General features: G+C 48.7%; 9 protein-coding genes across 9 annotated transcripts; 6 read left to right on the top strand and 3 right to left on the bottom strand.

The window, feature by feature from the left end:
* Nucleotides 1–470: 470 nt before the first annotated feature.
* Nucleotides 471–2,395, top strand: DAGAT-4 (diacylglycerol-acyltransferase). Its single transcript, XM_001874982.1, has 11 exons — nucleotides 471–574; nucleotides 642–788; nucleotides 888–965; nucleotides 1,085–1,113; nucleotides 1,175–1,415; nucleotides 1,474–1,506; nucleotides 1,564–1,603; nucleotides 1,660–1,774; nucleotides 1,824–1,868; nucleotides 1,929–2,019; nucleotides 2,078–2,395. The coding sequence occupies exons 1-11, from the start codon at nucleotides 510–512 to the stop codon at nucleotides 2,142–2,144; spliced, it is 951 nt and encodes a 316-aa protein (XP_001875017.1). The 5' UTR covers nucleotides 471–509; the 3' UTR covers nucleotides 2,145–2,395.
* Nucleotides 2,396–2,403: 8 nt separating this feature from the next.
* On the top strand, nucleotides 2,404–3,358 carry LACBIDRAFT_244493 (uncharacterized protein; the record flags this gene model as incomplete). The annotated part of the gene is made up of 5 exons (XM_001874981.1): nucleotides 2,404–2,487; nucleotides 2,555–2,704; nucleotides 2,761–2,863; nucleotides 2,936–3,179; nucleotides 3,238–3,358. 5 exons carry the CDS (start codon nucleotides 2,404–2,406, stop codon nucleotides 3,356–3,358), a joined length of 702 nt encoding a protein of 233 aa, XP_001875016.1.
* Nucleotides 3,359–3,608: 250 nt separating this feature from the next.
* LACBIDRAFT_321528 (uncharacterized protein) lies at nucleotides 3,609–4,748 on the bottom strand (the record flags this gene model as incomplete). The annotated part of the gene is made up of 6 exons (XM_001874405.1): nucleotides 3,609–3,632; nucleotides 3,777–3,834; nucleotides 4,044–4,106; nucleotides 4,127–4,326; nucleotides 4,380–4,583; nucleotides 4,653–4,748. The coding sequence occupies 6 exons, from the start codon at nucleotides 4,746–4,748 to the stop codon at nucleotides 3,609–3,611; spliced, it is 645 nt and encodes a 214-aa protein (XP_001874440.1).
* A 2,357-nt stretch (nucleotides 4,749–7,105) lies between these two features.
* LACBIDRAFT_321527 (uncharacterized protein) lies at nucleotides 7,106–8,836 on the top strand (the record flags this gene model as incomplete). The annotated part of the gene is made up of 1 exon (XM_001874980.1): nucleotides 7,106–8,836. The coding sequence occupies one exon, from the start codon at nucleotides 7,106–7,108 to the stop codon at nucleotides 8,834–8,836; it is 1,731 nt and encodes a 576-aa protein (XP_001875015.1).
* Nucleotides 8,837–9,222: 386 nt separating this feature from the next.
* Nucleotides 9,223–11,262, top strand: LACBIDRAFT_291963 (uncharacterized protein; the record flags this gene model as incomplete). Its single annotated transcript, XM_001874979.1, has 3 exons — nucleotides 9,223–9,501; nucleotides 9,615–9,953; nucleotides 10,014–11,262. The coding sequence occupies 3 exons, from the start codon at nucleotides 9,223–9,225 to the stop codon at nucleotides 11,136–11,138; spliced, it is 1,743 nt and encodes a 580-aa protein (XP_001875014.1). The 3' UTR covers nucleotides 11,139–11,262.
* A 490-nt stretch (nucleotides 11,263–11,752) lies between these two features.
* LACBIDRAFT_321525 (uncharacterized protein) lies at nucleotides 11,753–16,404 on the top strand (the record flags this gene model as incomplete). The annotated part of the gene is made up of 12 exons (XM_001874978.1): nucleotides 11,753–11,930; nucleotides 12,025–12,185; nucleotides 12,242–12,442; nucleotides 12,495–13,849; nucleotides 14,027–14,102; nucleotides 14,260–14,390; nucleotides 14,500–14,580; nucleotides 14,621–14,715; nucleotides 14,862–15,008; nucleotides 15,068–15,451; nucleotides 15,507–15,806; nucleotides 15,863–16,404. The coding sequence occupies 12 exons, from the start codon at nucleotides 11,753–11,755 to the stop codon at nucleotides 16,402–16,404; spliced, it is 3,651 nt and encodes a 1,216-aa protein (XP_001875013.1).
* Nucleotides 16,405–17,477: 1,073 nt separating this feature from the next.
* Nucleotides 17,478–19,273, bottom strand: LACBIDRAFT_244618 (MOP flippase; the record flags this gene model as incomplete). The annotated part of the gene is made up of 9 exons (XM_001874404.1): nucleotides 17,478–17,635; nucleotides 17,693–17,812; nucleotides 17,876–18,005; nucleotides 18,065–18,231; nucleotides 18,286–18,374; nucleotides 18,426–18,717; nucleotides 18,762–19,064; nucleotides 19,098–19,099; nucleotides 19,125–19,273. Coding segments are annotated over 9 exons (1,410 nt in total), but the record flags the coding sequence as incomplete, so codon positions are not given.
* Nucleotides 19,274–19,966: 693 nt separating this feature from the next.
* On the top strand, nucleotides 19,967–21,751 carry LACBIDRAFT_305021 (agmatinase; the record flags this gene model as incomplete). The annotated part of the gene is made up of 11 exons (XM_001874977.1): nucleotides 19,967–20,105; nucleotides 20,158–20,273; nucleotides 20,327–20,369; nucleotides 20,421–20,538; nucleotides 20,590–20,840; nucleotides 20,895–21,010; nucleotides 21,100–21,199; nucleotides 21,256–21,323; nucleotides 21,389–21,562; nucleotides 21,621–21,632; nucleotides 21,689–21,751. The coding sequence occupies 11 exons, from the start codon at nucleotides 19,967–19,969 to the stop codon at nucleotides 21,749–21,751; spliced, it is 1,200 nt and encodes a 399-aa protein (XP_001875012.1).
* A 723-nt stretch (nucleotides 21,752–22,474) lies between these two features.
* LACBIDRAFT_244309 (APC amino acid permease) lies at nucleotides 22,475–24,569 on the bottom strand (the record flags this gene model as incomplete). Its single annotated transcript, XM_001874403.1, has 11 exons — nucleotides 22,475–22,605; nucleotides 22,657–22,859; nucleotides 22,918–23,123; nucleotides 23,171–23,418; nucleotides 23,471–23,524; nucleotides 23,577–23,684; nucleotides 23,714–23,959; nucleotides 24,019–24,095; nucleotides 24,147–24,240; nucleotides 24,289–24,373; nucleotides 24,429–24,569. 11 exons carry the CDS (start codon nucleotides 24,567–24,569, stop codon nucleotides 22,475–22,477), a joined length of 1,593 nt encoding a protein of 530 aa, XP_001874438.1.
* Nucleotides 24,570–24,925: the final 356 nt, after the last annotated feature.

Genomic DNA, 24,925 nt, shown 5'->3' with positions numbered 1-24,925 from the left:
TAATAAGATTTCAGATGTGTGTTCTTGTCAGGGGCTTCATTTCAGACGCGTCATGTTTTACCATGTTGTGTCGCAATACCAATGTTTCTTTTCCACTCCACTCTTCTCGCGATTCCATCTCTGAGTTTATAACCCCCACCACCATCGGTCGTGGTTCGCTGATTTCCTCCCTCCCCCTCCCTTCTTTTCTTCTCTCTTTCCTTATGGCGAACGGCAACGGCAACGGCGTGAGCCTGCAAGTGCCCGGCGGCAACAACTTGAATGATGGAAAGCAGCCGACGAGGCCAAAGGAAAAACTCACGAGAACGCTATCGGCTTCGACGCTTAGAGATCGCTTGTCTAAGCTTGCTACTACCCCGTTGAACGTCCCTAATCCCGTTGCTACTCTCCATGCCAATGTAAAGTATGTTCTCTCTCTTTTCTCTTGGTGAAAGTGGCGTGTTGGGGACCGCTCGCTGACTTTGTTTAGTTTCGTACCGGCAAAGATCCCGAGGAAGCGGAGGTTGCAGATGTTGGCTGTGGCGGTTTGGTCGGTGTCGATTGTTATCACTACTGTTGCGTTTTTGTACGTTTGGTATGTTTCTCCCTCTCTTTTTTGCTTCTTCTTCTTCGTTGGTTTGATTTGGCGTACATGCTTTTAGCTCCATCCCCCCGTTATGGCCGTTCTTGGCTGTGTATCTCTTCTGGGTGCGATGTATTGACAAGAGTCCTGAGAATGGGGGACGGACGAGTCAGTGGTTCCGGTCTTTGAGCTTTTGGAAGTATTTTGCGGATTATTATCCTGCTTCGTATGTTCCCCCGTGCTTTTGCTTTGTGATGGTGTCTTATATGCACTTGTGTTTTAGGTTTCTAAAGGTATGTGGACTCACGAGAATGGAATGAAGGAGTAATGTCGATACATGCGTGCAGGAAGCGGATTTGCCGCCAGATCGTCCGTATGTGTTTGGGTATCATCCTCACGGTATGTAACACCCACTCCGCACGAACATGCCTAATGAGACCCTTCAAGCTAGGCATCATTGGGATGTATGTGCCTCGCTTGGCCAATTCGCGCATATAATCACGGCTTACTTATCTCACATAGGGGCGCCTTGGCGACATTCGCGACTGAAGGTCGGTTCTGTGTATCCTTACACTACACCAAATTCCTTATACTAACCCATTCACATTGAAGCCACCGGGTTCTCAGCTGCCTTTCCAGGAATCAAGCCCCACCTCCTGACACTCGCCTCGAACTTTCAGATGCCGTTTTACAGGGATATATTGATGGCATTGGGGGTATGCAGCGTCAGCAAGCAGTCGTGCTCTAACATCCTCAAGGCGGGTCCGGGATCGGCGATCACGATTGTTGTTGGGGGTGCTGCGGAGAGTTTGAGCGCGCATCCGGGGACGGCGGATTTGACGCTGAGACGGAGGTGAGTTGGGTTCCTGTTACTTTGGATGTGTGGATGATGATTGGTGATACGTCGGTAGATTGGGGTTCATCAAGCTTGCGATTCAACATGGGTAATTTCCCTCCACTTCTTTTGATTGGAGTTGGAATTTCATGTTCTTTTGTGATAGCGCCGATTTGGTCCCTGTGTTTTCGTTTGGTGAAAATGATGTTTGTTTCGTTTCGTCTTTTTTCGTTGTTGCCAGGCTGAATGGTATGGATAACAGATATACCAACAAATGCCGAATCAGCGGGGGACCATGATATATGCGTTCCAGCGCAAGTTTCAGTCCATTTTTGGGTTTACTTTACCGCTGTTTCATGGGAGGGGGTTGTTGAATTGTTTGTCTCCTTCTGCCTCTTTTCCCTCCACACCACTTATGTCGAGTAGATAACGTGGGATTGATGCCCTACCGACGACAGATCGTCGCTGTCAGTGAGTTCTTGTGTTTCTCTCAATTGATTGAGGTGCTTAGGCTGACGCTCTGCGTGTCAGTTGGTAAACCCATTCGTGTAGAACGGTGCGAAAAGCCGACGCTGGAACAACTGACGAAGGTGCAGCAACGATATATAGACGAATTAACTCGGTTCGTTTCCATCCTTCCCCCTCCTCTCCCTGGGTGAAACTGATGAGAGTGATGGTAGAATCTGGAACACATATAAAGACACGTTCGCAAAGGCGCGTTTGAGGGAGCTGAACATTATAGATTAAGCTCGTCATTTGTTCTCTGGGTGATGATGGATTTCTTTCGAGGCTGATGGTTGATTTCGATTTCGAAATTGATGATGGGGTTTTTTTTATTTTTTATTGGGCTACACTAGGCCCTTCCCTGCTAAATATCTTGCAATCCGTGACTATTGGAAGCGTTATAGTACGTACGATAAATTCTTGGTACATTAAGATTAGATTACATAGATGTTCTTTTTTCGTTGGAGCATCGTAATCTAATTTAGATCTCCCTCTCGTCATCATGGTGCTCAACATCTGGGTGACTTCTCCGGATACGCATTCAGAGCGACGTATAGACCCACATATAACGGTTGAGCAACTCAAGGTTATCCCATCCCTCACTCATCCTTGTTCCCCAAGTTTACCAGATTCTTCATATTCGTATTACATAGATCAAACTCGAGCCAATAACAGGTATACCAGCCGCCAACCAACGCCTCACCCTCTTCAACTCCGAAGCGGACTCTACGCCCGTCGCTCAGCTCTCGGATGACTCGAAGCAGCTTGGGTTTTATTGGTTGAGAGATTGGCAGGTTATCAAGGTTCGGCAATCATCTTTCTTTCTCATCGGATACGAAATGAAGTATATATTTTGAAGGTAGAAGACACGAACCCCTCATCGTCGTTAACGGGTCAACTATCGGACGTGTCGCAAGTTGAGAAATTTGAGATGAGCGAGGCGGAGTATGCGAAACGATCAGGTAACCCCGTCTCCTCCTCCCCAGTTCTAGTCATTCACTCATTCACACTCTCGAATCTCGAAACGAAAACAGACACGGTTCTGGCGTATAAACAGCTGCACAAAGTCGGCCGGTTCGCGCCCCCACCACCTACTCCCTCTGACCCGCAAACCACCGTTGACATTCCCCTCAACTCGCGGTGCGAAGTCGAGTCACACGAGGAAGGCCTACATAAACGCGGTGCTGTGCGTTTCGTGGGTCCTACCAAGTTTGGTGATGGGAAGGGTGTTTGGGTGGGTGTTGAATATGATGAGCCTATGGGGAAGAATGATGGGTCGTGAGTTGTTCTTTTCTCTTTTCTTTTTTTGCAAGGCTAATTTGAGGTGGGCTTGAAGGGTACAAGGAGAACGTTATTTCACTTGTCGACCGAATTACGGTGCTTTTGTGCGTCCGGAGAAGGTCAAGGTTGGGGATTATCCTGTTGAGGAACTTGATTTGGAGGATGAGGAGATTTGAGATGAGCATTTTGATATAATGATATCCAAAGTTACGAATGGAATGGCGCAGCTCTCCCTCCCTTCTCACTTTCCTTGAAAAAAGGAAAGATGATGCATGATGGGTTGTCGGTGGATAATGTGCTTGACGAAATAAATGCCCCGTTTGGTGTTGGTTTGGTGCAGTGGTTATTCGTAGACCTACTCTTGCTTTCTGACTCTCCTTCCTCCACTTTTTTTCTACACGGTTGAAGCCGTGCCTCCAGTGCAGATCACAGCTTGCCAGGGGCACACCCCTACTGTATGTCCAATTATGTGCAGTATTTTCACCCCGAAAACCCTGTATAGCTTGAGCTACTTAAGGAGTTTACTACATGTAGCATGATGTTCTTCATAATGGAAAAAGATAAATAAAGCAGAGGGAATCTACTCGAAGGTACCTTCAAACCAATAAAATTGTGTCGTTTCCGCCAATGGGACATCGCACTATCTCGCGCCCTATATGGCTTGTATCAACAATAAGACGATTGATCTTGGTTCGACTCGTCCTTGCGGGGTTCGGTAGGAGAGCCGTTCTCATAGGTATTGCATGAATAAGTGGAATGAAGGTAGGCGACGTGTTGAAGCGCTGATAGAAAGCGGTTGCGGAGTATTCATCTAAAGACCACTGAACCAAAGCCAACGAATCAGATATTGGATTGACTTACCCAGTTCCAGAAAAAAGCCAGACCGTGTTTCGATGACCAGTTTCCTCAAACACTTGAAGTGCCCTGCTCGATGTTTGGCTCACCAGCCTTCTAAGACCCCACCCAAAAAAGCCTCCTCGACAAACTCTCCTGATTCTCTTAGGAGTGGACCAAAATCAGGCGTTCGGCAGTCCCCTCGTGACCACCAGACCAAAAGGCAGTGGGCGAGCTCGTGCAAAAGGACGGCGATATAGGAGGCGATGATCTGTGAAGGGTCAATTTGTTTGTTGTACGATTTAGCTTTCTGCATGAAGAATTAGTAACGAACACTAAATTGTAAGAAGAAGCACTCCTCACCGCTGACAGCGTTAGGCATCGTGCGAGTCGATACGCAATTTGTACATTGTCGTCACAGGCAGCGTGATCGCCGACATTCGTATGGCTCGCACCCCCTACCAATCGTACATTTGGGAAGCGATGCCTGAAGAAGTAACGGATATCAGCGTCGTCGGGACGTCGGCACCGAGCCTCTTCGAGCTTTGCTTTGGCGTTCGGGTTCTTCTATATGTGATGGAGGAGGTTGAGAAAAGGTTGCCTGAGACCTGCATGTTGGCAAAGGGCCTCGCGAACTGTCTGTGTGAGCATTACAATGGGCATGTATCGCCCCGAAAGTGTGACGTCTTCTTCGTAACGACCATCTTTTGCGAGGATTAAGTGGAAAGGCATGGTAGGAGAGTGCTAGGATGTGAAAGACGCAAATAGGAGTTCTTCTGAAAGTCGTGACTTGGGCTGACCTCCACCAATGGAATCATGGACAAACAAGAAATGTCGAGTGACTTCAGCTACGTGGCAGACGTAAACGATCGCGCGGCTGAGTAGTAAAGCCGACACCAGCCTCGACGACAAGCTTGGCTTGATTTCTTCTTTCCCGTCGCGTCTCGCCAGCAGTTGAATGGACAGGGCGACCGTTAGCTAGGTGGGACTATTAAGGGACCGTTATCAATGAAAGAGTAAAAGATGATATAATACGAGAAACAGCACCTTGGGTTGGGGGGACGGCATCATCGACATCATCGACGTTTGAGCCATTTGAGTGCTCTGGATAGATAGGATTAACCAGTTTATTTAAAACAGAAATATTAATCACTTGCCCACAGTTGAAGATGCGAGAGCCTTGGCTTTGCTTTCTTGACTGGTCTTTAGGTTGACCAAAGTCGCCTTACTTTTCTTGCCAGCGAGGCTTCGCTTTTCACCTTGTTGGCCATGTTGATAAGCTGCTAAGTTGGGTCGTCTGAGGGGATTTGGAGGGGATGCGAAGGGAAAAGGGAAACGCAGACAGTGCTGGGTAAAAGTCAACCAAGTTCAATTGATGGGTTGCCGGAAGCGCTCCCACAAGTCCGTTTTGGGTCAAATGTTGCGGAGTGGATACCAAGTGGTCGCCCCGGCACAGACTGAACTTGAAGATAAGCAAAGCACATAGATGAGAGGTGTCTATTGAAAATACAGTGACTGAAAGATCCCTCGGGTAGCGTTGGCGGGAAGTATATGGCAGAATTTTGATTTCCGACGCACGCATTTCACCAATGAGAATTCAATTTCCGCTGCTGGGATCTGCCGAATCTTATTTCTCTTGCTCAGGATTCGATAATATTTCAACCACCAAGGCTGTTCAAAGACAGTAAAAATGGTTTTTAGTAGTATGGATAAGTAAACTTGCAGGTGAACCTCCAAACTAATAATGATAATACTTAATTGGACAGTCATTGACTTGCAAGTCTCATATGAGAGTTGCGACACGATGCACAAACTCAACATTGTCATACTTACACGCTAATATGCTATGGAAACTATGTATGCTCCTTTAAATTTTATCATGTTTGGTAATAGAATCCGAAGGCTATGCTCCGCGACAAAAGCAACGACTTAGCATAAAAACAAGTCAATGAAGATTTCTTCAGTAGTCTTTTTTTTTACGGTGGACGCAAGGTGGATGCTACCAATGGCAGACAGCTTGGAACATAAAAATCCAGAAAAAAAAACGTCAATATAGAAGCATTGTTTTTATTTACAGGGTGCCAGCCTCCAAAGACCAAAGCCTACTAAATATCATAAATACATATATTCTGGTACTGTTCTGTGTCGGATATAATAATATAAGGCCCTCGACCATGCGAGTTCAGCCGATTTTTCTGATCTCCAGCGGACCGAATCTTGTACTCCCATTCACTTGCCCATTCACTGGCAGTTGACCAGGAGTCACAAATATGCTCTATTTTGGTTTTTATTTTCTGAGAAGGATCTGGAAAATTCTATACATCCAAGAATGTCGAAGTTGAAGGAAACTAATCAGCCATATATCTCTACCTTGTATCTACGTGCGGAACCTACGCCAACGCTGCAAGCGCTGTCGTAGCGCCGAGGCTTTGTGTGTACGTGTTTGACTCGTCGACTGAGGGCGCTGTCCCTCGTTTTCAAAGACTGTCGCCCTCTAATTCCACTCTTTTTACAATCCTTTCCATGTTATTTCTTGTGATCCACTCTACTTGCATTTTTGTATCACATCTGTGCTATATTTCAAGCGTCGTCAGGTTCTGGAGAGTGGAGATTACCTAATGGTAGTGGTCCCAAAATAGTCTTGAGAAGCGATTGGATCAATCACGAATTCAAATCCTGCCATATAGTTCCCGCCTACCTTACTCGGGCCACTGCAAGACGAAGGAGGAACAGGAAAAGCGGTGGTGATGGCGCGCGTGGGTCAAGAACAACGCTGAGTTGAGTAGCGACGTATATACTGTTTGGAAACCACATCGTGCTGTGAATCAGTAAAGACTAAAATAAATGTCCGATCCGTTATTTCAACAAGTGGTAGCCGCGCCGCCATCCCGCCTTTATCGCGTTCTCAAAGGACAGAGATGAGATGTCAGGAATTGATACAATGATTGAATATACCACGTATGGACATTCCACAGAGATCTTTGGAGAGACTGGTTAGACCAAGGTTAGACAGTCAAAGGACTCAAAGGGAGTTATTGTCGCGGAAAGGAGACAAACGTAAATTATTGCCCATTCTCTGTTTAGCAGCCATGTCTAACACCACAGGACCTCACTCGCTGCTCTTGACCTCCCCCAACCTCCCTCCCGTCTCCGAGACGGAAGCCAAAGTGTGGTATTATGGCCTGCCCTCCCGCCCAAAATTAATCGCACGCACCGGCAGCGTTCTGTTTGCACTCCTCCCAAGCTTTGACGCAGGCTACCCAGATTACCCTGAAACCAAGGAGATCCGCATCGTAGGCGAGCACAAGATCCAGGATGTCTGGGAGGACGGGCTAGCTTCCAAGATCCACGCTCTGCTTGATGAAAAACAGGTAGATTGGACGAGCACGGACGTCGTTCGGATAGCGGCTGTCGAGAGATGGAAGGACCTGAGGAGTAGCGTTGTTTTGTGGATTGGTGTTGTTCCTGAGTCGTTGTCGTATGAGAGGGGTGTAGATGTTGCGTTGAGGTGTCAGAGGGTTTTGGTGGATGATTATGGGATTGAGGATGTGGATGTTGAGATACGGACGTCGAGCGTTGTGAAGGCGGCCGATGCTAGGCCGAGGTTGTTTGAGCCTGCGTCATGTCGGGAGGATAATGAGAAGAGGTTGGAGGTTATGGAGCCGCTTGCTTATACGCTTGGGATACAAATTTGTGGGAGGGATACGCAGGAGGTGGAGGGAACTGCAGGTTTTTTCCTCAACGAGAAGGGCGAGGGCGATGGGGGGAGGCTCTTGCTCGTGACTGCGCGGCATGTTGTTCTCCCTGATCTAGATGACGACGAAGGCTTCGAGCACAAGGAGGATCCGGAGGAAAGGAAGCAGTGCGATGTTTTGGTGCTCAACGACGCGTCGTTCAAGAAACACGTTGCAGCTGTTGAGCAGGCGATCTGGCTGAGAGATAGGAGCGTCGACTACTCTAAAAGAGATCTTGCGAGTATGCTGAACGAAACCGGTGAGCGGGCGGAGGAAAGACGGAAGGCCACGCAGAAGGAGGGGGAACAAGCGGAGAAGGCGGCAGACCTGTTGACGGACTATCGTGTGGAGGTCTTGCAGCATTGGGCGATCAGTGAAGACAATCGTGTCTTGGGGCATGTGATCTACTCTCCGCCTATGGACGTGGATCCTACTTCGGGGTATGCCCGAGACGTTGCTGTTATTGCTGTCGATCCGGACAAGGTGGACCCAGCTAGTTTCCCGGGAAATATGATAGACTTGGGGGGCGAGCACAGCCGTATTGATCTTAGGTTGATGATGCCGCGCAACCCCAAGAACGTGCACCCATTTTCCATCCTGTTCTCCCGCCAGTTGGGTTTAAGGGGGATCGTTCCGGACGAAGAGATGCGCAATCCTGTTGATTACGATGAAGACGGCAATCCATGCATCGCCGTCCTTATGCGAGGTGCCACCTCGGGGTTCAAGATCGGTCACGCGAATAGCATCTTTTCCTACACCCGTGATGATAAAGGGCGGGTTTCCAAGCAGTGGCCTATTCTGCCTATACCGAAGGCGAAGTTACGGAATAATAGCTATGATCACCTGCGTACTACGTTTGGGAAGGTGGGTGATTCGGGGGCGGTGGTTGTTGATGCTGTAGGAAGGGTTGGCGGGATTGTGGCGTGCGGTGCGGGTGATAGGAAGTGCGAGTTCGATCTTACCTATGTTACACCTGTCGGAGCTGTGCTGGATTTTGTAAAGACTGGTAAGGGGCTTGAGGGGGTGAAGATGAGGGAGGGCCCGGATGAGAAAACATTGGAAGAGCAATTTTTTAGGAAGAGATAGTTGTATTGTACTGTATGAATTTGCAACAAAACATGAAGACGTCAAGGCGAAGATGGCACGCGTGTCCAATGCAAAACGCGGTCACGTGTCACCTGCAACTAATTTAGATCATTATAGCGAAGGCTGACTCTCTTTCCAGATCGTCGAAAAACAAAGCTGTCAAAACATCCAGCAGGTATAAGTACCCCGCCCGTTGTTTCTTCCCCCCAATTCTTTCTTTCTTCCCACTTTCATCATCCCCCGATCCTGGTGATCATTTTGCAACTTTTATTCATTGTCAACACCTCGTCTGCAACTTTCTTTGAACCCTCCTCGCGACCGGACTCGCCTTTCATTTAGCATTGATTCATACCCCCCTTTTAACATTCAAACCCCTTGATATAAACATGCTCGCACTCAATCCTCGTTTTGCCATTCTCGCAACCTTCTGCAGTCTCGCTGCTGTCACTCTGTCCCCCGTGTCCACCGTCGCCATCGCCGTTAATCCCCGCCATTCTGAAGCAAAGGAAGCCACGACGTCTGTTCATCACCAGAAACAGCCAACCGTTCCCTTGCCTGCCGCCACGTTGAGGAAGTCCAAGTCAGCCGCAGCTAAGAAAGGAGCCAAGAAGACTAGCGCTTCCGCGGGCGAGAAGCACAAGTCTGATGGTGGGAGGTTCAAGGTGGTACGTCACTCTTTTTTCGATCTCCCGTTGGCGACTTATAAATTGTGTTTCTTTTCGTTTTAGAGAGCATATATTCCGGTTCTGTTTGTCGATTTCTTATTTACATCCAACAGCGCGACTTCGTAGTGGTCGAAGCAAGACGTCACCGTGGATACGGGAAGATCATTATTGACAGCAAGCACGGCATCTGGGTCGGGCCAGATCGCCACTCAAACTACGGCAGAGAGCTCGAAAAAGTCATCGTCAAAGGGAAGGACGCGCATATACACGTCGAAGACCACGATCACAGTTGGCCGCACGGCGAAAAGATCATCGTCAAAGGCAGCAATGCACACGTACACGGGCGGCGGTCGATTGCCGTTCTTGACGATCAGCATATAGGGCCTCAGGCGACCTTCAAGGTCAGGAGAGACGATCAAGCCGCGCCGGTGCCAGGAACAGTCCTCATCATGGTGCGTAATCGTCGACTGATTTGGGTTCGAGGGTTGATCATAACACATTGCACATTGCAGAGTCCCGTTTATAACTCGAGCGATCGCGAGATTGCGGCCCTATATATGGATACTTCAACCGATGAGTATGTATTGAATGCATCGGATACGCAGCGGACGGCTTTGTCTCTGGCCAAGGCTTCGATTCCATCTTCGCAGAACAGTGAGGATTCCGACGTAGCAGTCTTCCTCCAGACGATGATCTCTTCGAACTCTTCGAGCACTCCTGTCCCACACTGCGCGACCTATGACCCGAATCCAGCACAGGCCGAGCCCATGAAGATGACACCTTGCGACAACACAACCACGGCTGACGCTCACAGAAGTCAAGTTTTCGCTTATAATGAGCGTACTGGCGCTATCCGCCCAATGACGCTCCTGGAAGACGAAGGACCAAACAATGCGACATCCCCGTCTGCGCCTTCAAACGATGATAACTCCTGGAACAGTACGGCCGCCTCCAATGGAACGACGTCGTCCAACAGCACTGCTCCCTCGAACGGCACAACCTCCGCGGCTACCGCAAGCTCTACTCCCGGAACTTTTGGCAGGATAGATGCCGCGTTGACCGGATCTCAGAACGTGATACTCAAGTTTGTCCCAGACGATGTGATGGTCGAGGATACCCAGGACCCTGCTTCGAATGGAACAATGACGACTACAACAGTCACGGTGACAAACACAGCGTCTGAATCTGCCTCGACCCAGTCTCTCTCCGCGGCCGACGTCACGAGTGCCACCGATGAGCCAGTGTCTTCAACATTATCTTCTGGAACTCTCACAGCAAGCGCTGCCAGCGGTTCGTCGACGACAGACGGTGCCTCTCCATCGTCAACATCTGCAGGTGCGCTCAAGGTCGAAGTCATCAGTCCCAGTGACTCATCATCGGCCTCGACAACCCAGTCAACAACGTCGGCTTCAAGCACCACCGTGGCTTCCTCCTCTATTGATGCTGCGGCTGTTGCATCCAGCATCGCTTCTTCCAATGCTGCTGCGTCTTCTAGTTCAACGATCAATGCAAGCTCATCGCCTACGTCAGCTCCGACCGCTGTGGCCATCAGCGGCAGGGATGGAGTTGCTGCACCGAAGCTTACTCCTGCGAGCACTGCGCCCTACAAGTGGATGTTCAAAGCGGAGTCCCGGTAGGAGTAGGTCGATATTAGCAGTACAGCTCCTGTAAGTATGAACATTTTATGAGAAGGGTTTGCATAGGGTTAGCTGCGTACCTTGGTTGTACGGTGTGCGATATATTTCTGTGATGAACGTTCTTCTATGGTGAAATTTCAAGTGCAAGCGCATGAAAGACTCACGGTGAACCAGACGCTATAATAATAACTAAACATCACGACTGCCGATGCTTCATCCCAACGGCATGCAATGATGTCCTCACGCGCTGAAAGTTGGCTCACAGTTGACAGTGGATCATCGGGAGATTAGGCATTCATCCGGTATAACATTCGACTATCCAAATGGCTAACGATTTCGCGCGAGAATGAGCAGCAAGACTGAGATATCATGGAAGGCTTAAGTCGTCGTTTCAGGGGAACTTGTGAATCTGGACCCTGGCCTTGGTGATAGCAACGGATGTGACGAATTGTGACCCTGTGTAACCCTCTTTCTCCCACCTAGGCCTGCCGCCTGTTTCTTGTATTGAGCTTACTTTTTCTTGCCTCTCTCTCCCTCCTTCTCTCTCCTTTCTTCTTTGCCATCCCTGGCACCCACACTCTTTTTTCCTCGTTCATTACGTGTAAACCCAACATATGACGGCCGCGCAAATTCACCGGCGCGCGGCGAACCTGATCAAAAAGAGATACCAGTCAAAGTTCCCGGACACTTCAAATCCGGCGTTGGAGCGTAGAAAGCCTCCAAAAGAATGGCTAACGAGGCAGCCTCCGTCATTTTCTGATATTTTTGGGACGGCGGCGACGGATGTTGTATGTGAGTAATCAGAGGTTTTTCTATGGGGAGGATGACATTGTTTGATTGCATTGTTTGCGTGAACTCTGAACTGACTGGCTGTTTCGCTTTTTAGTCCCGGGTATTGGAACGAACACCCAGACCGCTACGAGCCCCACCACCACCTCCACCACGACTTCTACATCGTCTACTCCCACATCATCCAGCGGGACATCTACTTCCACTACCACTGTCACGACAACCACTTCGTCGTCGACCTCTACTACTCCGACCACAGTATGTTAAGCTTGATTGATTACAACCGAAGGCATCTGACCTCTAATATTCCGTAGACAAAATCAAAGCCAGTGAAGACGGCACCATACACACCTCCGGTGACTACGTCAGTCACACGTACCACCGCGGAAGCTGCCGTCACCTCATCAGCTGCTGCGGTCGCACAAACTGGCGCCTCGAGCAGTGGGGCGATAGCTGGTGGGATCATAGCTGCCATTTTGGCTATTGCTGGCATCATCTTTGCAATCCTCTTCATTGTGAGTTTTTTGATGATCCAGTAATCAATTACTGAATTTTTTTTTGTGGTAGCGTCGTCAACGGAAACGGCAAGCCGAGGAGAATGCGTTTGACGCAAAGGAGTTCCGCCGCTCTGCTATGTTGATGTCGGATCCTCCTACTCACGAGGATACCATTGCGCGTGGATACAATCCTCGTCCTCCCAGTATGATTGAACGCCATATGACTTCCCCTGCTTCGACGTTTGGGGCTCAATATCCCACTCAAGCTCCTGTGGCTGGGGCCTATGCTTACGCAGGAGAAGAGTACCCCAGTTATAATCCTAATACCCAATATGCATCGTTCGCCCCTGGTCAAGTTGTGAATTATAACGCCCCTCCCAAGCCTCTGCCAAACCCGTTCGCAACCCCCACAAAGGCACAGTTTGGCCCTATTCCTTCACCTATCGCAGGGCCAGGGCAATATGAGCAGCAGGTGTATAGTGACCAAGGTTCTTTGACGAGGCAGTTATCATCTGGGAGTACTGCGACCTATCCCGTGCTTACGCGCCAATCGTCCTTGACTGATCCCCATCCCCATCAAGAGAACGCGCCACCTGTACCCGTCAGCGAGGGTACCATCCCAGACAACGACGACTACGTAGATCTCAGTCGATCTAGTGTCTCTCCCTATCAAGCAGCCCAATATGCGGAGATCTCCAGACGATTGAAGACGGAAGTTCCCAATGGCTTGACTACACCCGAAGCAGCCCAGTCACAGTTTGGTTTAGCTGCAGCGGCAGTGAATCGCGACTTGCCTCCACTCCCTCCTCCTAAGGAAGACAACGAACACCAATCCCCGTTCGCAGACCCAAACTCAACACCTAGCACCCCTACCTTCCGCGTCTCGAACACATCTTATAACCAACAACAATTAGAACAACAACAACGGTCAGAACCACAACAACAGCAACATGAGCAAGGCGAAACGAGACCTATATCCGCTGCGGAGTCTGACCTCTCCCAAGAGGTCGACTTCCCTGCGGACCTCGAATTCCCAGTACCCCCCTCTCCAGTCCACACCATCTCCTCACGATACCGGATCGACTCGACCCCACCCATGCTCCCCGAAATCCTCGTCGAGTCCCGCGTCTCCGTCAGCGCGTACGAGTTTGCCCCTCCACCACATCACGGTCACGGGGATACCTCGAATCTGGGACTGAGTCCTCTGGGGAGCGGGTTCCCCAGTCCTGGGTTCATGCCTCGGTTCCCTGCCACTCCCAGTCCGTTGGCGTCGAGCTTTGGAGTTGCTACGCCTACGCAGGAGAAGGGCTTTGATCAGGAGCGTGTTGCCTCGCCCCCAATTGTGAAGCAGGAAAAACAAAAAATCAATGGAAGCGGCTTGAAGCGCTCGAACACGGTGTATTCTATGTATGATGCCGAGGATGCGTATGGGGGGATTTGATGAGCTTGACTCCACTCCTACCCACCAGTTTCTTTTTTGTGTACGAGTTGATTACCCTTTTTCTTTCTTTTTCCTTCGTTCTTGGTGGTTCGATGCTGATAAATAATCGTTATTTTCTAACTTAACCTTTTCCCTTCGACTTCTTCTTGCTCTCTTGACAGGCATAGCGGCTGGGACGTTATCGATTCCCCGACCTTGACCTTGCTTGTGCAAATCACTTGCGTCGGTCTCTGCGCTGTGCGTACGTCACTTTTTTTTAACCCGTTGCGCGAGCTCGACGGACGGCGTTGAGCGCCGCGATACACAGACGACGTCCTTTGTTTTTTTGGTTAACAGCCCTGAATCTGTTTATACCCCCTTTCTTTCTTGCGTACATATACTTGATTTTCTTCAGTTATTTGAGTACAACACAATGTTATTTTATCACGCTGATCGTTCGAATTCAAGGCTAATTCTAGCGCATGTTTATGTTGTTGCTTCTGCATCCTGCCTACAGCGCCCAACAGCATACTCTCAAGCAACTACGTATGCCAACCTCAGAACGCTAGCTTCGAAACGTTCTGATCCTGTATCTTTGCGATGGCTCTGCAACCTTTCAATCAACCCCCACTACTCTGTCGACTTTCTCATCCAGCTCAAACTCTGTTGACGCAGGTCTGCCTCTACTACTATTACGAGCGTTTGGGGTTGTCGAAAGGCTGACTTTCGCCAATGTGTGAATCTGATTGACGCGGTGGCGGCCTGAACCTGCCAAGCTTCGCCGTAGCTCAGATTCAGTGTTCTGAGCTGTTCTGCGGCGCCGCCCTTGTTCGATGGAGTTTGCCAAGAATTTGCAACCCTGACCGGTTGGGTCTGTTCTCATGGCTTTCTTCCTCACCGTCTCCCGCGACCAGTCCCCCCAGAGTCCCCCTACCGTCGAATTCCCTCTTCTCCTCCGAATCATTTCCTCTACGGTGTTGATCATTTACTAATGTCCGACCGCCGGTTGGATCGTAGTGGGCCACGCCGACAAAGGCATCGAATATACAGGGAACTGGACAACAAATGATGGGACGAAATACGACACCCAGGGGAATTTTGGCGCAACCTACAAAGGCTTGCATGGCGCCACTGGCGTCGCCAACTTTTCCTATGTATTCAATGGTTCGTTTCCACTGTTTTCTTCGTTGAAAAGGTTCTAAATTCCAAGGCACGTCCTGTAGGCGCGCAAGGAAGAATTATGGGCACAAACAATATCAAGAACTCGTCTGGAGTGCTCGATCCCGTATGGGAGTGCTTCATCGATGGAGTGAGCATAGGCGTTGGAAATGCGACCATATTTCCCTACATTGAAAACAACTGGCAACTGTGTAACTGGTACACCCTCACTCCCGGCCAGCATACTATTACTGTCAACGTGAACAGTCGATCCCAGGCGTTCTTTTTTGATAGGTTTGAGTTCTTGCCCAGCGGGCAGGTCGACGGTGCGGGGATCCTTGTCAACAAGCTCGATCCTGATCTCCGATACAATTCAAGTTGGCAAATTTTGGGGACTATATCTCAAATGACGCAGAAAACGGGTGCGACCGTTTTTTTCCCTTTCGTCGGTTTGTGAAATTCCATGGAATTACGCTTTTGTTTGCTGAACCAACGGTTCTGAAGGTACTGGTCTCTCCTGGTACGGCACGACACCAACAGAATTGTCCCACCAAGAAACAACAGCAACGTACTCGGTAGACAATGGATCCCCTGTCACGTTTTCAGTACCAGGTCTTCAAAAAGCCGATTCCTCTACACAATACAATCGAAAACTTTTTGAGATCCCAAGTTTATCTGCGGGGTCCCATAACCTGACCGTCAATCTCACCCAAGGAGGGAACGTGTCGCCGCTCACACTTAACTATCTCATGATTGAGGGTGGGAGCACAGCATATTTGGGAACGGTATCCTCCGCTAGCTCTGGTGGGTCGAGTTCCGCTTCCACATTGTCGATATCTCACTTTTCTGGATCACTGCAGGGGCAGCAACCTCAACCTCAACTGGTGTCAACTCGCCGGGCCATTCCAAAAGCACCACTCCTGTTGGTGCTATTGTCGGCGGCGTTCTTGGCGCAATCGCTCTCGTCCTTCTATCGGTCCTCGGCATCTTCTGGTACCGAAGACGGAGACAACAAGGTCCTCTAGTTGTGTTTCAAACCCACGAAGTCCAACCGTTTGTGGTCTCTGAAGATCAACATCCCAATTCCAGCTCACCAACTCAACAGTCTTCCTTCGTCACTTCTACATCAAAAAATGCGTCCCCTAGTGCAGCCACTCGGGACTATTACCCTCCAGGTGCAGTAGGCAAGCAGGCAATGGCGCGCCAGACCCTTGCTCCGACGCTAGCTTCCAACCCTCATCAGATACCAAGTGCAGCCACTACTACAAATTCGGCTTCGGAAACCTCTGGCTTCGCGGGAGACTCTTCATCGAGGGTCGTTATTCATCAAGATAGCGGCATACGATTACCACAGCAGGGCCCTGATCTCATGGAATATCCGCCCATATATACTGCGGGTTGATCTATGCGCGTGGTCAGGAGAGAGTTTAATTTGGATGGGACTTCAATTTAGGCGTAATCACCAGTTGGAGCCGTGGTGAACTAACTGAATCAGGCATTTACCACACCACTTCGGTGGAACACTCAACCCTGTCTATCTGCGCTTTGAAGTTTGCGCTCAAACGAGTTGGTAGACGGGCCTGCCTTCGAAAAAACCTCCAAAGAAGGTGACATCGATCCTTAGGCTGAATCTCGCTTGCACAGGATGCCAATATACTATTCCTGCTAGTGCCTTTTTTACAATTATGATAATAAAAGACAAGAGAGGTGCTAGTACGGCAAATTTTGTCAAACCCCCGCCCATTTCAAGTTGAAGTTCGAGTATACTGTGGTATTTCGACCGACTGTTCGGCCAATGTGACGCGTGACGGCCTCGAACAGTCGGGAGGCGTGTTCGAAATCGGGATCACTGTATGACATAGCAATGAAAGTGTTCGGCCAGCGACGAGTGTTCGTTGAGCAGTTGATATGGCATCTGGCAGCAACCTTCTTGCCTCCTCCACAACCTCTCATCCAGTGCAACTCTCTCCTGATTGTGGCCAAAAAAGTTCTAGATTCCTATAATTTGACATTTATATCCCATTTGGACGCCTATGTTGGGTAAAAGCATATTTAGTGGATGGTATATAGTTTTGTAATAGTTGTACGCCGCGCAGCAGAGAAAAATGAGTTTTTTTTTTCCTTTTTAGGATAAAATGTCACCCTATTCGACCTTCCAGGTGACCCGTGACAAGCGCCAGATCTGTTCAATTCATAGGCCAATGTGACGAGTGACCGAACAGTCGGTCGAAATACCACAGTACCATCCTCCCGCACTAAATCCAGTCAACCGCACACATTTATTCTCAAAAGTACGATACAGCAGGTTCCGGGTCTTCGGACGGATCTCTTGCCAAATTTAAATAAACTCCTTTCAACGGAGTTCGTCAGACGAGGCCATTCCGAGTATTTGAAGGAGACGCATAATACAACATAACATCTAGGAGTACTATCATACCCTGTCTAAATGTGACCTCAGCGTAATAAGACTCAATATCAAGTATAAGCTTCATCCCGGAATTCCCGAAGTGAAGTGAAGTTTGGTGTCGCTCCGGTTCTCTCAATGCCCAACTGGACTTCCTTTTCCCAATCTGTTCCCAACCAAACAACACAATATTCACCGATGCCAACAATGAACAGCGCGACAACTTGACCTGAGTATGCAGGGAGGAAAATCAGTAGAGAAACACCTAACTTTCTCGAGGACTAACCAATCCATAACCCTTGGAGACCGAGGTCAGCACGCGGGTGAAACGCGAGTGTAAGCCCCATCGGAAGGGCAAGGACGTAGTAAGCAACAATGTTGAAAAGGGCACCAAGATGTTGACGGCCTTGAAAGTTAATAAAAATGTTTTAAAACAAAAAGAAAACGGAAGGGCAAGAAAATAAAAAACCTTGTCCGCGAAGGACACCACCGCACGATCCTGCAAGACCGTCTGCGACTTGAAATGATGCGACAAGTGGCATGACTTTGCTGACTAGCAACACGACATCCTTATCGTCACTGAAAAAATAGCCATACACCTAAATATAGAATACGTCAGTAGCGACATACAAGCTTCAAGTAACCTTCCTTTACTTACATCTTTAAAAGCAATCATAGCCACCATTACGAGAGCGCCGACTATCACGCTCATGAGAGCTGACGCGTGGGCTGCATGCTTAGCGCCAGATGCATTACGAGACCCGATAAGATTCCCCACCCGTGTGGACGCCGCCACCCCGATGCCAAAGGGAATGGTGTTTAATACTGATCGCTCAGTCTACGTCAGTAGCACGACGACTCAGAAAATTTGGTCCTTACTCTGATCTGTAGTCATAATCACGGACTGTGCAGCGAGAGGAACAGCCCCAAGCCGTCCTGCAGCCAAGGCAACAATTTCAAAGGCAGCCCTAGAAACAGGCTCAGCAAACGTTTCAGTTATATTCGTGTGTTAACCATACCACTCTGTTCCCACCATCAAAATTCCGGGAATCGCGAGCTGTAAGAACTGATAGCAACTCGTAAAGCTTAGCACTTCGCCGAGACGAATACCGCCCCATGTCCCATTTTCTCTGTGTTTTTGCGAGAAGTATGTCAGAACCCCCAGAAGAAGAAAGCAGATCCAGTAGGTAATCGACAAGGCTAGAGGAGAACCTAGGATTCCAAGAGAGGTGTGGTGAATGAGCCAAAGATGCAGCAGGATATTTATTGGCGATACAATCGCCAAAATAATTGTCGACGCTCCCATGATGCCTAAAGAAACAAGTTTAGAATAGCTTTTCGACGAAAAGGAGAACGGGACCCGCCTTGGCATTGTAGATATTTCTTCAAGCTCTCAAAGCCAATGTAACCTGGGGCTCCGAATATTAAAACGCGAAGAAATTGCTGAACGTCTCGACTAAGCGCTGGAGGTTGGCCCAAGGAAAGAAGAATGGGCTCAATAAAAGCCCAGACAAGAGCGACAGGAATTAACAGTGACCATAAAATGATGAGGCACCTCTGAAAATGGATGGATAGATCGGTTGGCTTACTGCCCCCAGTAAAGGCCTGTGAACCGAGGGTATCCAGAGCTGTAGTCCCCCCAAGGGCGACACACCACCCTATTCACAAAAAAAGGAAAGACGTGGGATCACTACTCAGAAAGTCATAAAATCCAGGACTCGCCAGTTACGAAGGCTAGCATCAGTGAGAATGCTGCCACGGACAATTCGTCCGGCCCAAGCCGTCCAGCGATGATAACAGAGACAGTTTGAATCGAATTTTGGAGGGTATACGAAAGGATTACTATCCATGTTTCGGCGATGAGAACCTAATTGCCCTCTTCAAATCTTGGATGATGGTTCTTACCTGGAATCGAATCAACGAGAAGAGACTTGAAAAGCTTAAAATCTAGGGTGCGCTGATGGGCGGAACAAGCTTCCTGATTTGGAATTTCAACTTCCGTCACTGAGTACGACGAGGGCAAGACCGCAACTGCAGAAGTGCGTTCGCCATGAATTTGGTGGGCCAACAAAGGCGCCCTTTCGTCGACGTTATTTGGCGGAGGCATGGGGCTTGATCAGTCCAACGCCAAGTTGGTCGTGGCTTAAAATTTTCTTCCACCTTTCGGTCCAGCTTTTAACCTGCTAAGGTAGTGTTTTCCCTCCACTGGCATTTCTTGCTAAGCTCAACCCCACTTAGATCGATCGGCATTGCAATTTTTGCCCCTCCACATCGAGCGTGTGCTGCGTCACTTGACGTGTTTGCGCCTCTGAATCTCGATAGTTTGGCAAGGTGTGGGTGGCCTCCCTGACACATATGTCGCGGTACCCATCGCCTCAAGGCGAAACACGCCTAGCGTCATACCCACACACTTGGTTCCCTCCAGCCCTTATCATGACTTCCCGTCACGGATAGTCATGAGGTTCACATTTTAGGGTTATCTTTTTCAGCACAATTTTCCCGTGGTCATTCATTTATAACCAGGAGGTAGGTCGAGGAAAGCATCATTTTACCAGTGGACATGGTATCCCTCTTCCTAGTTGCTGTTGCGATTTTCTCCTCAGTCGTTGCTCATGGCCACGATGACCACAATAATCAGGCTCCTTTGGAATACGTTAGATTCCCTTTCCAACCAGTTTATCGTAGCTTAACCGGCGAAGGTGAGTCGATAATAATCTATGCATGGCTGTCTTTAATTTTCTTGCGTGGCAGTAACGGCGGACGCGATTTTTTCTGGCATCACGACATTCGCCAAACTGCCATGGGTTCAGTGTCTTACGAGAGAGAGCCACGTTCCTTTTGACATCGCTTTCATCGGAGCACCATTTGTAAGAATTTTTTTGTGTGATGGGACCTGTTGTTCACTGAACATGATCTGTAGGACACCGGGACCAGTTACAGGCCCGGAGCTCGGTTCGGCCCAGGTCAGCCCTTTGTTTTTAGCTCAGTTTCCTCATATTGATCCATAGACCTAGCCGGAATACGCGCAGGTTCACGTCGTTTGACGTTGTATGGCGGATACAACGTTCCTCTGCAAGTCAACCCCTTCAATTCCGGTCTCAGGGTAGTAGATTGCGGCGATATTCCTGTCACGTAAGTGGACGGATATCTTGGCGTTCCTGGAGTGACATAAGATGATTCAAGGCCGTACGACAACCAATTTGCTATCCAGCAAATCGAGGAGGGTCACAAGGCATTGCTTCAACGCGAAACTTTCTCTCCTTTGGGTAACGACTCGCTCACTGGGGAGAAACTCGTCCCCATCTCTCTTGATGGAGGGCACCATCCTCGAATTATTACTCTTGGTGGCGACCACACCATCGTCCTCCCTATACTTCGCTCTATTCACTCAGTCTATGGCCCGATTTCGGTCATTCACTTCGACTCACACCTCGGTATTGTTTGTTCTCATTCAATTGTTCCCATTTTCCTTAACGTGTTGACCACAGATACCTGGAAGCCCTCCATTTTTGGAGGAGCACCATCAGCCCAGGCCGCCATTAATCACGGTACCTACTTTTATTGGGCTAGCCAAGAGGGGTTAATTAAGAACGGAACATCCATTGCAAGTCCCTTCAATTTTTTTTTACCCCTCCTTTTTCTTTTTACATCTATGCCGTTCCGAGAGCTTTGATCCTAGTTCGTTCATTACAGCACGGAGCGATCAGAACAACGCTCTCCAGCCTCGAGGACTATGTAAACGACGACGCTTCTGGTTTTCAACGGATTGAAGCTCGCGAAATTGACACAATTGGTTGGTCAAAATATTATGAGGCGACTTTCACCTTTGTCTTATCGGCATTCAATTAGGTACGGATGGTATCGTCAAGAAGATACGAGACACAGTCGGCGATAACCCTGTCTATCTATCCATTGATGTCAGAATCTCTGCCTCGTTTTCAATCCTCGTTTTCTTACTAATTGGAGGCATGTTTTCCATCAGATTGACTCCATAGACCCTGCTTTTGCACCGGCTACCGGGACGCCGGAAACAGGAGGCTGGTCAACCCGCGAGCTCAGGACCATCCTTCGAGGTCTTGACGGACTCCGTATTGTGTCGGCTGATATCGTCGAAGTCGCCCCCGCATACGATACGAACGCCGAGCTCACTACTATGGTGAGTCTTTCCGTATTTAACCAGATCTACGCGCCTTGATGATTTATTATACTAACAGGCTGCAGCGGATGTAAGATCTATTATTTTAATCTCCTTAAAATGGGTTGTTGATGTATTTTTGCACAGGTGCTTTTTGAGGTACTCAGCGTCATGGCGAAAACCCCGTTAGGTAAGGCTGTCGTTGGGTGAACAACTATGCTTCAGTTCGCGAAACCTTTGGTGGTCTCGTCCATTTGTGTGATCCTTTCCTTTTTTTCCCTCTTCGTAGCAAGCCGCCAATAGATGCATCTTGCTTGGTGTCCTTCGTATTGACAGATTTGATGTCCATTTTATGTGTAACTATAACGATTTTAAAGAAGTTTCAAATCAAGTTTCTCTGCGCACCATTATTGGCAGTGAATCATAGGGGCTCCTTGTGTCATTTCGAGCGAAAAAACTTCAGAGATACTTGCCCCTTTTCAAATTTGCGTCAAAAAGCTTTCGTCCCGGATGAAAGGAAACTTAGGTTGTCCATCATACTCGTTGTGTATCATGTATACGGCGCTAAGTGCTTCTCAACGCGGAGCTACCACTTTTACATATATATCGCGTGGATCTACAGCAATGTTTTGTTGTTAAGATTCAAAGATCAAGTTGCCATCCGACAGGAAGGGAGATTGTCGAGCTAGGGTCGATCGAGTACGTTGGTGTGCCGTAACCTGCCAGTGCCGTAACTTATTCTCCGATCTTCCATGTCAAACGGCCACACCTGGTCAGGGGAAAACTGCTAACCAAATCTGCCAACCAACTTTTTGATCTAGATTTCAAAAAAAGTATATACTCATACAACGATGACCCGAGGAACCCGACAGATGACAATAGCATGCATAGGCCAAACCATCCGAAAACTACCCATGCGTAAAACGGCCCTACTTATATGGAAGTCTTCTCTTCGCCATCGTCATCTATGTTTCGAACGGGTCCGTGGAACCATTTGTGGGCTGAGAGCACCCAAGATGCGGAAGCAAATATGAAAACACCCATGATAATCACAACGGCATAATCTTAGCCCCCAGTCAGCTTGAAAAATGTGGAGATGGCGTTAATACACATACTCATCTCTTTAGCATCTATGGTCTGTCCTGGGGGAAAGAATAACACGACAACAATAAATGCGACCCATGCGACTGCGATTGCCCCGACAGGGACTGCCCAACGCCCAAGCGTGAACGGCCCAGGCTTGAGCTTGTCCCTGCCTGAAGTAATTCTGAGGAAGATAGGAGCCGCGTATGATGTGTAAAGCCCAATCACTGATGCGCTAGGAGGGGATGTGAGACGTGAGAGCAGGCCAAAAAACTGAATCTTTGGATGCCAACCTCGCAAGAGAATTGAAAGCAGTCGCCGAAAATCCCAGTACGCCGCAGATGGCCGAAATGACAGCGACAAACCAAACAGCATTGACGGGTGTCTGTGTAGAGTGGTTTACCCTTTTCAGATAACGAGAGCCTGGAAGGGCGTTATCCCGAGCGAAGGCAAATACTACACGCGAAGCATCAACAAGTTGCGCCGCTCCAGTCACGAACTTTCATCTGATTCAGCGTAAGATCTGCATTGGAATGCGGTACGCACTTGGACAACAATAATCAAGGACCAGAGTGCAAGCATGCCACGTTTCCCAAGGACGTTGAGAAATACTTGACCCATTGGAAGGGGAAGCTCCGTCGCGAGGAGGTCACTTACGGACGTAATCACAAATGAGGTCGCAATGAGAAGTAGCCATCCAAATCCTGCGGTTGCACCGACGCCAACCAAAATTGCAATGGGCGCTGCTTTAGCGGCACCTGCTATTTCTTCGGAAATGTGAGCAGCAGAGTCGTCTATTTATGCATGGGTAAGGAAGTGTTCAATTGGAATCAAAAGCGAACGCACACCCTGTCAATGTCCACATTGGTGCAGTGAAAGCCAACATGAATGCCCAACCATCTAAATCTAAGCGGTTACAAAACGGAAGTGAAAAGGCGAAGGAACTGACCACTCTTCCACCCCGAGTTATTTTCGAACAGTGTGAATGCATCAGCCGTCGACACCTTTTTATCGCCAGAAACGACGAGTAGGGTAATGATTGCAGCAATGGTTGTCCCCACTATTTGAAAGAATCAATGTCGAATTGACAAACGAACGATGAGTACTTTCCATTGATGAGAACATATAATAGATTCAACCTAGCCAAGAAACTAGTTGATGCCGAGCAGACGACACCATGAGCAAACAAAATGGCCAGGAGAATTCCAAATGTTGCGCCAGAAGACATAATCACGGCCCCGTTGGTCTGGACTGCGATGGCCGTGGTGATCATCTGAGCGCATGTAAAGTCGATGGAGCAAACTAGGGTTATCTGTCCGGTTACATTGGCCCATCCTACGCGGGAATGTTTCAGCGATGAGCGCACGTTCGGACATGCGGGAATGAACACTCACCTGTTATCCAACTTGCAAGAGGTGCATACTTTGGAGGCGCCAGCTTAGCCGAGAAGTAATACAGGCCGGCACTTGTACTGGCAAAAATGTATGATTTTGCATGAGGGTTTCAAGGCGAACGAGCTTACGGCATCGACGAAGCCATCTCTGCCATACTAAGGGCAACAAACATCACGAACAGGGACGGTATTAGCCAGCCAAAAACCATTCCAACGTGTCCCCCTAGAATTCTTCAGCATTATGCAACATACTAAAAGCAATCGATCGAACCATTGATGAGGCCGAATGACAAGGTCGATGTAACGGAGGCTATCACCCCCATAATCGAGAAAGCAAAAGCGACGGTCTCCAATAGCTGCAGAATGCCTCAGTCTCGTAGTTCTTCACTGGCAGAAAAATGATACTCTTACCGAAAATTCGCGTCTGAATTCGGCCTTGTACCCAAGTTCAGCAAGTTTTGCATTGTCGGCGCGAATCAACGAAAACGAATCCGAACGATCCTGTTCAATCGCCGTTACTTGAGTTCCTGTCTCGTCGTTCTTCTTCGACATGGCTCTGCTGTAGTACTCTTTGATGGTTCTTGACAAGGACAGGAGGTGTACGTAAAAGGTCCCATGCGTGGGCTTGAGAGACTAAATCAAAAGGAGAAGACATCACCAAGTTGCTGGTAAGGCGCCAACGGTGACTGAGAGAAGTTTTCATTGGCTGATACCGTGGCACTGGATGTTCTGAACAGACTTGATCACGTGATCGTTATCATTTCTAAAAATAGCCCAAGTATCAGCTAGAGCTCAACCCAGTCTTTGTAAACACACCGCTACAGCGGCTCCCAGAAAGTAAACTCGAATCGCGAATGAGGCTCTGAGTGCCATATACCAGAGCTACCTCGTACCAAATTCCTTGTGCC

This window comes from Laccaria bicolor, genomic scaffold (assembly GCF_000143565.1).
Source record: "Laccaria bicolor S238N-H82 LACBIscaffold_2 genomic scaffold, whole genome shotgun sequence".
Classification (NCBI taxonomy): domain Eukaryota; kingdom Fungi; phylum Basidiomycota; class Agaricomycetes; order Agaricales; family Hydnangiaceae; genus Laccaria; species Laccaria bicolor.
This window is presented reverse-complemented; position numbering and strand designations above follow the sequence as displayed.

Coding starts and splice junctions, on each gene's coding strand:
- DAGAT-4 (XM_001874982.1), top strand. CDS start 510: ATGTTGGCTGTGGCGGTTTGGTCGGTGTCGATTGTTATCACTACTGTT. Junction 1,869..1,928: donor ACGACAGATCGTCGCTGTCA/GTGAGTTCTTGT, acceptor TCTGCGTGTCAG/TTGGTAAACCCATTCGTGTA. Junction 2,020..2,077: donor TATATAGACGAATTAACTCG/GTTCGTTTCCAT, acceptor GAGTGATGGTAG/AATCTGGAACACATATAAAG.